At 39.2% G+C, this 13,531-nt stretch overlaps 1 protein-coding gene across 3 annotated transcripts in view; it reads left to right on the forward strand.

The window, feature by feature from the left end:
- LOC129851141 (contactin-4-like) overlaps positions 1-13,531 on the forward strand; it is a 252,701-nt gene that overhangs the window by 102,074 nt on the left and 137,096 nt on the right. For all 3 annotated transcript variants that reach the window (XM_055917466.1, XM_055917468.1, XM_055917467.1), the window contains exons 4-5: positions 396-571; positions 13,364-13,459. In XM_055917466.1, coding sequence (XP_055773441.1) covers positions 396-571; positions 13,364-13,459 — 272 coding nt within the window. The remainder of the gene's footprint in view (positions 1-395; positions 572-13,363; positions 13,460-13,531) is intronic.

The following is a 13,531-nucleotide window of genomic DNA, read 5'->3' on the forward strand; positions in this document are numbered from 1 at the left end:
CTGGTGTAGAATGCAAAAGTGCAGAATGCAGTGTGCTAGCCATTCTTTTTATTTGTTGCAGCGTAATGATTAATCTGCATTTTTATGCTGTTTGACTTGGTGTCTAGCAAGATGGATGGCCACAGAGGCTGTGTATTCTTAGTGAGTGAGGTCTTTTCTGCTCTGTGTTGTGCCGGCCGTCAGTGTAGTTCACTACTTAGATTAACGCTATACTGTGGGGCATGGTTTGAGGGCTCTCTTGATCCTTTACTAATCAAATTAAGGTAAAATCAGCATTTACCTTCTTTGATGTTTTTGTCAGAATCTCATATTTCCCTAAAGGTACAGTACATGATCTACAATAGATTGAAGTTAATAGTGGATCTGGATCTGACTGCTTTTCATTTTGTTTTTAGGTGGAAACTGAATGGCACTGCGATCACTCCCAAATCAGCCTCACACTATAGCCTGTCTGGAGGCAACCTCCGAATCAGCCATTTAAACAAAGAGCAGGATGCTGGAACATATCAGTGCCTCGCCTTCAACTCTTTTGGGACCATCGTGAGCCGAGAGGCCAGTCTAACCTTTGCATGTAAGTCACTAACTATATTTTATTCCCTCTCTGATCATACTGTACTAGCCAGCAGTGTGAAGGCATGTGACAGAAAAGATATGTCAGTGGGACTTGTCATAGTGTCTTGTGTCCCGCCTGATAAAGCAATCAACATGGAAGCATCTCCTTGGGGAGCAGCATTTGCCAGTGCTGTGACTCCACACTCAGGATCTTCATCCTGATAGAGCTAATACATGAAACTACAACTCCAACGCATAAAAATAACTCCTCATCACTTTCCTCAAGATTCAACTCAAAATAAATAACAATAAATGCCTACACTACCACATACTGTCTTTATAATACAGGACAGACTTTCAAAGATGTTCAGTTAAAGTATATTGAGCAAACGTAATGTCATAGTGAGTACAAAAACCGAACAGAAATCCTCTTCTCTCAGCATGTGAAAATAATGGGAATAGAAGAATAAGATAAAGATAAGATAAAGCAGTATATATTTATATTATTATTTTTCTTGGACATTATAACGGACAGACCTGAGTAGAAGAGGATAAATGGTTCCATGTGGCTGTTGGTAGAGCATGGAACTTGCAACACCAAGGGTTGTGGGTTTGATTCCCATGTGGGACTAGTACGAAAATGTATGCACTCACTACGGCAAGTCACTCTGGATACGAACGTCTGCTAAATGACTAAATTGAAAATAAAGATAGCAGAATTTCTGCACATAACTGACAGACTACGGTCTCAATTTAGCTGTTTTCCTATTGAGTAAGAGGAAGTCTACTCCTTGCTGCTTCTCCAGTTATTGGACATCCTAACGACATGGACAGTTAAATGAATGATGGCTTCTTCAGAATCAGTTCTGATGCCCCACGGTGGGAACAATGCCGCCCCATCCCTCACAGGCCATTTATTTTGTCCCCCTGGCCGGGCCCAGTCTCACTCCGGAGCAAGAGTAATCCGATCTGTAGGGAACTCCACTGTCACTATAGGGCGAAACAGTGACAGTTCCATCAATTGTCCGGGCCTGACCTTAAAGTCTTGGGATGTTTTCACATAGTAAGGACCTGCATCTGTGACTGTCATCTGTCTTCTTCATTACTCTTGGTATAGCTTAAAAAACTCCACATGATGACTGAATGGTGCGGGTTTAAGACAATACTTTAAAGGGCAGTTGATATTATTAGAGAGTGTATCTTGCAATTTGTTAGAGTATGTGGCTCTCAACTTCATGTCAACATTGAACGATTTGATTGTAAAATTAGAGCAGAAAGTATTGATACATTAAATTAATTCCATTGGAGAGAGGACATTTAATACACTGTTTATTGATCTCATCAATACTTTAGATATGAGTGATTATTGATGGATTTGGCCCTGTTATGCCTGCAGGCCAAATATACTATACATCATATTATTCCATGTGTTCATTTCTTACCTGTTTCCATGTTGTCTGTTCTTGACCTTGCAAATGGTTTTATGTTGATTCAGATTCAATCTTTGAATGGTATTTCACAGTGAAATTTGAACCATCTTTTCACTGTAACATGCATACAATATTTAATGCTCTTAAGTGGTGCAGCCCAGTTCAGCTCAATAAATAATACATTCTGTCAGCTCTTAAAATAATGCTCTTAAAATACATTCGAAGGCAGAATGCATCAATCAATACCATCTTCTTCCAGAGAAGCGTAATGAAAGTTGGCTATTTATGTGATTTCTGTGAAAATATTCTCTGTGATTAATTTGCTGGAGCTTGACCTCGTAGAGTTGAGATAATACACTGAACAAAAATATAAACACAACATGCAACAATTTCAAAGATTTTACTGAGTTACAGTTCATATCAGGTAATCAGTTAATTTTTATTTTTATTTTATTTTTATTTTTTTATTTCACCTTTATTTAACCAGGTAGGCTAGTTGAGAACAAGTTCTCATTTGCAACTGCGACCTGGCCAAGACAAAGCAAAGCAGTGTGAACAGACAACAACACAGTTACACATGGAGTAAACAATAAACAAGTCAATAACATGGTAGAAAAAAGAGAATCTATATACAATGTGTGCAAAAGGCATGAGGTAGGCAATAAATTGAATAATTACAATTTAGCAGATTAACACTGGAGTGATAAATCATCAGATGATCATGTGCAAGAAGAGATACTGGTGTGCAAAAGAGCAGAAAAGTAAATAAATAAAAGCAGTATGGGGGTGAGGTAGGTAAATTGGGTGGGTAGTTTACAGATGGACTATGTACAGCTGCAGCGATCGGTTAGCTGCTCGGATAGCAGATTTTTAAAGTTGTTGAGGGAGATAAAAGTCTCCAACTTCAGAGATTTTTGCAATTCGTTCCAGTCGCAGGCAGCAGAGAACTGGAAGGAAAGGCGTCCAAATGAGGTTTTGGCTTTAGGGATGATCAGTGAGATACACCTGCTGGAGCGCGTGCTACAGGTGGGTGTAGCCATCGTGACCAGTGAACTGAGATAAGGCGGCACTTTACCTAGCATAGCCTTGTAGATGACCTGGAGCCAGTGGGTCTGACGACGAACATGTAGCGAGGGCCAGCCAACTAGGGCATACAGGTTGCAGTGGTGGGTCGTATAAGGTGCTTTAGTAACAAAACGGATGGCACTGTGATAAACTGCATCCAGTTTGCTGAGTAGAGTATTGGAAGCTATTTTGTAGATGACATCGCCGAAGTCGAGGATCGGTAGGATAGTCAGTTTTACTAGGGTAAGTTTGGCGGCGTGAGTGAAGGAGGCTTTGTTCCGGAATAGAAAGCCGACTCTAGATTTGATTTTGGATTGGAGATGTTTGATATGAGTCTGGAAGGAGAGTTTGCAGTCTAGCCACACACCTAGGTACTTATAGATGTCCACATATTCTAGGTCGGAACCGTCCAGGGTGGTGATGCTAGTCGGGCGTGCGGGTGCAGGCAGCGAGCGGTTGAAAAGCATGCATTTGGTTTTACTAGCGTTTAAGAGCAGTTGGAGGCCACGGAAGGAGTGTTGTATGGCAGTATGGCAAATGAATTCATTAGGCCCTAATCTATGGATTTCACTTGACTGTGTCACGTTCCTGACCTATTTCTGTTAGTTTGTTGTATGTGTTAGTTGGTCAGGACGTGAGTTTGGGTGGGCATTCTATGTTGTCTGTTTCTATGTTGGTTTAAGGGTTGCCTGGTATGGCTCTCAATTAGAGGCAGGTGTTTGGCGTTCCTCTAATTGAGAGTCATATTTAGGTAGGTTGTTTCACAGTGTTCGTTGTGGGTGGTTGTCTCCTGTGTCAGTGTTTGTCGCACCATACGGGACTGTTCGGTTTGTTTTTGTACATCGTAATTTTGTGTAGTCTATTTTCCCTGTTAGTGCGTTCTTCGTGTTTTATGTAAGTTCCATGTCCTGGTCTGTCTATTCCGTTTTGTTATTTTGTTAATCATTCAAGTGTTTTTCGTTTCGTGTTTTTTCCGTCTTGTTTATTAAAATTATGTATTCACAACCCGCTGCGCCTTGGTCGAATCACTACTCCTCCTCCTCGGATGAAGAGGAAGAGGATTACCGTTACAGACTGGCAATACAGATATGCATCTATTGGCCACAGATTCCTTTAAAAAAAGGTAGGTGCGTGGATCAGAAATCATGTGGTGTTACCACCATTTGCCTCATGCAGCGCAGATCTCCTTCTCATAAAGTTGATCAGGTTGTTGATTGTGACGTGTGAAATGTTGTCCCACTCCTCTTCAATGGCTGGGGGAAGTTGCTGGATATTGGCGTGTACTGGAAAACTCTGTTGTACACATTGATCCAGAGCATCCCTAACATGCTCAATGGGTGACATGTCTGGTGAGTATGCAGGCCATGGAAGGACTGTGACATTTTCAGCTTCCAGGAATTGTGTACAAATCCTTGCGACATGGGGCCGTGAATTATCATGCTGAAACATTAGGTGAGTGCGCCGATGAATGGCACAACAATTGGCCTCATGATCTCGTCACAGTATCTCTGAGTATTCAAAATGCCATCGATAAAATGCAATTGTGTTCGTAGTCCGTAGCTTATGCTTGCTCTGTTCACAACGTTGGCATCAGCAAAACGATCGCCCATGTGACACCATATCTGCCATCTGCCCGGTACAGATGAAACTGGGATTAATCTGTGAAGAGAACACTTCTCCAGGGTGCCAGTGTCCATCAAAGGTGAGCATTTGCCCACAGAAGTTGTTTATGACGCCGAACTGCAGTCAGGTCAAGACCCTGGTGGGGACGACGAGCACAGAGATGAACTTCCCTGAGACGGTTTCTAACAGTTTGTGCAGAAATTCTTAGTTTGTACCAATAGTTTCATCAGCTGTCCGGGTGGCTGGACTCAGATGATCCCACAGGTGAAGAAGCCGAACGTGGACATCCTGGGATGGCGTGGTTACACATGGTCTGCGGTTGTGAGGCCAGGTTGGATGTACTGCCAAATTCTCTCAACAATGTTGGTGGAGGCTTATGGTAGAGAAATTAACTGCACATTTTAGTGTCCTTTTATTGTAACCAGCATGTGTACTGTCATTTATTTTGCAATACTTTGTTGATGTTGTGATACATTTCCTTGGGTTTATCAAGGTCTGAATGGCTAAAAGTAAATATATTAAGAATGTCAAGAATTAAGATAATTAACGTTTAATTTTTTTTATAGCAATCTCTCAAACTCTTTACTGTATATCATGTCCATGTCACCCGGCCCCTTTCAACACTGTGGATAGTTATTCTCCCTCTAGAACTCCTTTTCCATTTGGTACAACAACTGTCATGTTTATTTCATTCTGTCTCAATATTCATGGGATTTGTCATTTATTCCTCACAACCTCTCACTCTCAGGATAGACTTGTCCTGGTTGATGTAATGTTCAATCTGTTTGCTCTGTGGATACAAATCCTCTGATGTTGGAACTGTTGCTCACTTTAGTTTATACTGATGGCTAGTTTTCCATCTGCTCATTTCCCTGTCTATGAACTTGAAGTGACAGTGGGGACAGGGGAAGAGCTGTCTGAAATAAATGGAATATTTTATACGGCGGGCAGCCTACGGATCAATTCCCCCCCCTCCCTAAAATAATAATAATAATAATTTTAGGAACTCAGTCGGGGTCTCAACTTACTGTTGAGAGTTAGAATAGAAGAATACAGAAGATGCAATTTTGACATTTGGTTGTGCATCAGCAGTTCTCTCAATTGTAATGTCAGTCACTGAGAGTCACTCAATTAGCCCATGTCAACTACCATTTTTTAGATTGGTAATTTAGTTTAGCCAGCTATCTAAACTTGTAGTAATCATGGTCGAATTACCAAATGGGTGGTTCCCCATTGATTTTATTAGTGACTCTCACTCAAATATCAAATTAAAATCTGCAAACATTTCTATCCACCCTATGGCTAAATGAGTAGAATTGCAGGAAATTAGCTGTAAAACTGCACATTTTTCTCTCCGCCCCCTGACAAATTATGTAGAATTATAAAATTGCAACATTTTCTCTACACCCATATGGCAAAGGACAGAGAGAATTTGTTTTCACTTAGGTCCCCCAAAAGGCTAAGCTAGGCTCTGACTGCATGTGTGGGCATGAATTTGGGTAAGCAGACCCGCGAGCCCGTCGTGATGAGTTCAAATTTTTTGTTGCCCCCACCCACATCAAAGTTGCCCATCCCTGTGTTATACCATCTGCGTCTGCTTACATGTAAGAGATTTGGCAGTCATGCTTAGATACAGTGGTGGAAAAAGTACCCAATTGTCATAGGTTCCTGTCCTGCTAAGCATTCAAAATGTAACGAGTACCTTGTGTTGTTAGGGAAAATGTATGGAAAATCCTATACAATATTTTCTTTAGGAATGTAGTGAAGTTAAAGTAAAATTAGTCCAAAATATAAATAAAGTAAAGTACACATAACACAAAAAATGACGTAAGTAGTACTTTAAAGTATTTTTACTCCAGTACTTTACACCACTGCTTAGATAACCTTTTTTCTACTAGTAACAACCCATGTGTATTGTTTACTGCACTGTTGGAGCTAGGAACATAAGCAGTTCACTACACCTGCGATAAGATCTGCAAAATATGTGTATGCAACCAATAACATTTGATTTGAATATGGACAACAATCAGCACTCTGAATAGGTATATGTACATATTCTTCAGTTGGAGAAAGTTTTGTTCCTCTAGATATTTTCCGGGATTGTCAATGTTACCCCCCTGAGTAGCAGTGCTCCAAATAATCTGACGTTACCCTTCCTCCCATGAACTTGTGATGGATGGTGGTGCTGCCAGTGAGGAGTTGGTCCTGTCTACTGCCTGACGCATGGCTAACTGATGGATAGAGGGCCGCTCTCTCACTCAATACCGCCTTCCCTTGATTATTATTTCTATTGATTCTTTATCGGTGATTATGTAAAAGATGTACACCCATAATTCATATGGATGACTAGCTTGTATATACAATGTTTCTGAGTCACAGAGTTGCCACCTCAAAGGTCATGATTTCAATGTGATACATTGTTCTACAGTGTATTATTGGTTGACTACAGAGTTAGACCAAAGATTTACCAATAATAAGCTATGGGATGTATTTGTTGTCAATGAAAATGGAAATGTGGGTCCAGATGAAAACTATGTTAGTGCAGACATTTTTATACGTATACATTTTGCCACAATACAGTCCTCAGTCGTTTTTACTTTATATTCATAGAGTACAGCTGTATTTCTCTCAAAGAGCATGTGCAATTATGCAGACAGATGTGCTGTTTTTTTACTTCCGTTTTTTCATCTTTTATACGAGCCCCCCGCATCCAGAGATTTGAGAATCCTACTAGATTTGCTAAACATGGTGTAAAATTCCCGTAACTCCTGAAGGATTTACATGAATCCCTCGTTTAAATGCAAATATTTCCTGAACACTACTCTCCAGCTGTTGTGATAATGTGAATAGAGGGAGTACGGTAAGCTGAGTTAATTAAGTGTAAATAGCTACCAGCTATATTCTGGCTTTAGAACTTTTTTACCTGCATAGACTGTATGCAATTGCATCAGATGTCACGTGCTTGTCTCCCCTTTGTGGCTTTAAACGATTCTTCTATGACAAGAACAAAATGAAAGGAGATATCACTCATTACTGTACATTTGAACCTACGCTTTTTAAACCTACGCTATGATGTAATGTCAGCTACAGTTAACCCCAGTTACAGTAAGTTAAGCGTGAAAAGAGGAATCTAACTTTCAAGTAAAATGAACTCCCTGTGAAACGAAATGCTTACGTGCAGGTTTTCTGAATGTGTGCCATTGGGGGTGAATATGCAAGACAAAATATTTAGGTGCCTTTGAATGGGGTATGATAGTAGCTGCCCGGTTTGAGTGTGTCAAGAACTGCAACACTGCTAGGTTTTTCACGCTCAACAGTTTCCTGTGAATGGTCCACCACCCAAAGGACATCCAGCCAACTTGACACAACTGTGGAAAGCATAGGAGTAAACATGGGCCAGCATCCCTGTGGAATGCTTTTGACACCTTGTAGAGTCCCTGCCCTGACAAATTGAGGCTGTTGAGGGCAAAAGGGGTTGCAACTCAACATTGGGAAGGTGTTCCGAATGTTTTGTACACTCAGTGTATATTACTTTACCTTAATTTCTGGGGGGTGGGAAGAGTAGTTCAATACCAACATTTACAAGGCCTGCCTCTTTTCTTGCGACTGAGATGAGAATTATTAGACATATCTCTAGAAGGCTGACTGCATGCTTTCATGCTTTCTTTTGAACAAAAAGAGCCCATGTGCACAGCTGTGTCCTTAGAGGAGCATGCATTTGGTCAAGTCTCCAGGACTGTACCCTCTGACCTTACAGGCTCTTCTTGAGGCATTGGCTGTATCATTCTGTAATAAGGATTTTGGCTGGGATCTTCAGGACCTTTTTGCAACAATGGTTTGTTTGCTCTGCTTCTGCTTTTAGGACGGGAGGGAGCACAGTTTGATTTTAGCACTCTCATTATCTCTCTCTCTCTGTGTGTGTGTGTGTGTGTGTGTGTGTGTGTGTGTGTGTGTGTGTGTGTGTGTGTGTGTGTGTGTGTGTGTGTGTGTGTGTGTGTGTGTGTGTGTGTGTGTGTGTGTGTGTGTGTGTGTGTGTGGGCGCGCACACATGGGTGTGTGCATGTGTATTTTATCAGGATGATCAAACATAGCCTCCTGCACTGGCAGTGAAGTGGCCCCAGTACCGCTTCTTGTTACTACAACGGCTTTTATCCTAAATAATGCCCAAAAATATACTTTGTAAAATTTACTCAGCACCTTAGATGTCCAATGCTTTTGTCCACTTTGTTCCTTCAGGCTCTCTATTTCCTAGGCTCTCTGGGGCTTTTATCTAGCACCCCATCCTGTGTTGAGATGAAAGAGGGTGGCAGTGTCACTCCAAACCTTTTGTTACCAATCTCCTGGTTCCCAGATTGGACCACTATAGACACAGAATTACCTCCATGGGCCCACATGTACGGGACATCTGCAAGCCATTCATTAAAACTGTGTTTTGATAGAGAAAAGTCAAGGAGTCTAGACTTACCAAATGAGGAGTTCACTTGCAGACAATAAGCCCAGTCAGTCAGTCAGTCAGTCAGAGATTCATGTTTTATATCACATTCTCTTTTACCTGTAAAACTGTCTAGAGTTTAATTGTGCAATTTGAACTGCCATAGCACCTAAAACCAATTTGGATGTGTTCAGAATACTATTCAACATCAATTATTCACAAATGGAATGAACTTTCTACTTATTTCTATCAGTGTGCGGTTCAATGGTATCAGAAAATCATCTCTCTTTTTTTAGAGATCAGTAAAATTGCTGAGGTAGATGCATATAGCTAATTGACTCTTAATTGCCAAATCTCACATTCATCTGTGAAAAATTGCAAAGAATTGCGTTTCTTAATAGAGCTTAAGAGTCTCAAATAGCTATTAGCAAAAGTGTGTTCCTGGGTTAAGAGGAGATTTATGTTTGAAGAAATAATTAAAGCCTGCCTCCTAATCGACTTGTCCCATAACCAGTATGACATATATTAGCTGACCTTATAGTCCTCTTAATAAATCAGTGAGCCCAGTAATTTTACATTTAAATCTGCTCCTGGAGCAGAACTAACAGCAATCTAGTTTGAAAGCAGGTTTGGTTGGTTGCTGAGAGAGATGCTCAATACTTTTCCATCAAGTCGCCCTGGAAAGAGAGCGCTTTCATTCCAGCATTGATGCTCGAGGTGACATGACAATATGGAACATATTACAGAGCAAGGTTAATTAAGGTTAATTAATCAAATTGGAACAATATGTGCTCTTAAATCTGCACCCGTTATCAAATAAATGTCTCTTTGTTACCAGTGGTAGAAAGATACCGTATGAATGTATTTTGTGTCTCCAGCTGTGTCCACAACAGTCAAATTCTTTCTAACTTTGGCCATTTTTATGTAGACAGGCTTCATTTTAGCCACTCAAAAATGAAAATCTTACCTACTGTAGATTTCACCTAGATTTTTGTTTATCTTATATTGAGATAATTAAGTCAAAATGACTTTTTTTATTTTATTTAGCTTACCCTGAAAATGCATTTGTCTTGTATTAAGATATTCTGACTTGTATCAAGCCTTTTTTTAGGTTAAAATAAGCTAAATTATCTGCCAGTGCACAGAGATAATTTGTCTTGATAAGACGCCAGATCATTTTGCTTATTTTAACCTACAGTAATAAAAGGCTTGATACAAATCAGAATATCTTAATCCAAGACAAATTATCTTGATGCAGTTTCTGGGTAAACTAAATCAACTCAAAACAAGTAAATGCATTTTCTGGGTTAGCTAAATCAACTCAAACATGTAATTTCAATTTAATTATATCAATACAATATTTTTTTAAATCTAGGTATGATAAAAATACAATTGCAGTGTACTGGTTAATTCGTACTGTCCCCACGTCAAACTGTGTCATCACGTATAAACAAAATGGAACATTCAGTACACTGCAACAACAACAAAAAAATCTTACCTAGATTTTTTATCTTGTAACGAGATAATTAACTCAAAGTTACTTGTCCACAAGATCGCTGCTGCTGTTTTGTCTTTGAGATATCTACAGTACCTGTCTGTGCAGCTTTTATTTCTCCAAACTTATTTGATCTGTTTTGTGGAGCTGCTCCTTTCATGTCTGTGGTAGCTGTGGCATTATTCCAAATCGAATCACTGCTTACAGCCTCTTGAAAGGCATTGAGAAGTTCCTATTGCAATGTATTTATCCAGCTCCCACCCGAGACTCCTCTGCACACTCATCCATGAGGACTGTTCTGTGCTCCCCGAATTACCTTTACCCAGATCTGCTGGGCAACAATAGCAGGGAGAATTGCAGGAAGCTGTTTTTACCTGTTATTGTTTTCCATCAATTGTCAAGCATAAATTAGTTTCAATAAAAAGGTAATTTTAGTTTCTAAGCCATTTTGAAATTGCTTTGTAATGTTTGCGATAGTAAGAGTGATGAAAAAAAACACAATGGAAACGTGATAACCACTGGAGCCATTAAAATCCTTCATGTGTGACTTAGGCTAAGCAAAATACTTTCTGCCTACTGGAGCCCCATATTGATTTGGGCCTTATTGGTTTTATCCACAACACTTTGGGTCCAATATCGACTTTTTAACTATGAGTTCATAATTTCAGATGTAAAATTACATGATCACAGTTATTTTGCCGTCTGCCTCAGCTGTGCTATTTTTCCGTCTGTCTCAGCCGTGCTACAATGATCTAATCTAGTGTTGATAACATTCTCATGTGGTAGTGATTCCTATATGGTTGCATAGTGTTGTATATACTGTTTGATACCCTTTCGTCTGTTTTTCTAGTGTTACATTATTATTGATTATTGGATTGTTGGGTTTTGAGTTTGCAAGAAAGGCATTTCACTGTACTTGTGCGTGTGAAATTAAAACTTGAAACTATTAAATATCTAAAGTGCAGTACAAGGGGTGCTAATTAAGCAATTGTTTGTGTGGTGTCCATTTGATTTAACGACTTTTACTGCATGAAGCAGTAATAATCATCTTCAACGTAAAAGCTTTCACAGCATTGAAATGTTTCAATCTGTTCAGCTTTGCCCTAGACTAATGTATTTTACTGGGTGGCTTCATAGATAGATTCTTCTTTGTGTTTGGGGATTTTCTGATGAAATCAAGCTTGGTTTCAGCCCAATGACACTCCTTTATTTCTCCCTCAATTGTATTGATTAATGGAGTCATTCAAATTCAGTTTTTTGATAAGATGCTATTCCTTAATCGTGTGAATTTAGAATGCTAACTGTGTGCAGTGTTCATAATTTTTGGAAGATAGACATGTTAGCTTCCATCTTTAGACAAATGGTAGTTTTCATCAACTTTCTGTTCACTTGGCATTATTGGTGACAATATTCTCACATTGAGATTTGGGATCCCTCAGTAAACAGCAGTGGTGTAAATTACTTAAGTAAAAATAATTTAAAGTACTACTTAAGTCGTTTTTTGGTGTATCTGTATTTAACTATTTTTATTTTTGAGAACTTCTACTTTTACTCCACTACATTCCTAAAGAAAATATGTACTTTTTACTCCCATACATTTTCCTTGACACCAAAAAGTACTTGTTAGCTTCCAAAAAAAAGTACATGTTAGCTTCCATCTTTAGACAAATGGTAGTTTTCATCAACTTTCTGTTCACTTGACAATATTCTCACATTGAGATTTGGGATCCCTTAGTAAACAGCAGTGGTGTAAATTACTTAAGTAGTACTTTAAATAATTTTTACTTAAGTAGTTTTTTGGTGTATCTGTATTTAACTATTTTACATCCTCCTCATGCAGGACAGAAGTATAGTCCAATTCACGCACCTATCAATTTAACCAGTTGTCCTCCCTACTGCCTCTGATCTTGAGGACTCACTAAAAATAATACTGACTTTGCTCTGTCTGTCCGTAAATAAAAAGGAAATCGTTATGTTTGGTTTGCTTAATGTAAGGAATTTGATGAATGGCATGTACTTTTACTTTGTACTTTTACTCAAGTATGACTGTACTTAAAGGAAAATACAGAAATCATTGCTGTATGATGCGTTTTGCACATGACGCAAAACGCAGCATCATATGATGCAAAATGCATCAAAATGCATGATGCAAAATGCATCATATGGGGATGATTTTTGTGTTTTGAAAGTTACATGTCTTGAAAACTTGATTGCTGACGAGCAAAGCATTTTGGGACTATGTCAAAAATGGACTAATGAAACAAATACCAAAATATAGTTTTGGGGTTGAATCTTCCGTTAAGTACACTTAAAACCAGATACCTTTAGACATTTACTCAAGTAGTATTTTACTGGGTTACTTTCACTTTTACTTGAGTCATTTTCTATTAAGGTATCTTTTTTTTCAGCTTAAGGCTGTTTACCACCCCAAAATGTGTATACTTACTGCACAAGACGATGCTCACAGGGATTTCCATTGTGACTATTCATCTCCAGCTAAATATACTTCTCACTACTTTTCTTTCTGACCAATGTTTACTTTCGATAAGTTGGATGCACAGCACAGCTGCAGCAAAGATGAGATTTTAAATTTTGAATAAAATAGTTAGTCTTTCCTTTCTTTTGATTTCCCTCTAATTTGTAGACTCTGTTTTCTTGCTCTGCACAAACATGTTTTTTCCCCATCTGTTTTATCTTGCAAACTATTAAAGATTTGTTGGGCCACAATCCAACAGGGGGTTTTACATAATGCCTATTGTTTTTCAGACTTGGGAAACTTCAAGACCCACCGAAGAAACTCAGTGTCAGTTCGCGAGGGACAGGGGGTGGTGCTGTTGTGTGGTCCCCCATCTCACTCTGGAGGTAAGAAAGCAAACACAGACTCTTTGCAGTGATAACTGAGCAATACTGTTTCACCCACTTGTCAGGCTACTC

The sequence above is a fragment of the Salvelinus fontinalis genome, chromosome 3 (genome assembly GCF_029448725.1).
Source record: "Salvelinus fontinalis isolate EN_2023a chromosome 3, ASM2944872v1, whole genome shotgun sequence".
Lineage (NCBI taxonomy): Eukaryota > Metazoa > Chordata > Actinopteri > Salmoniformes > Salmonidae > Salvelinus > Salvelinus fontinalis.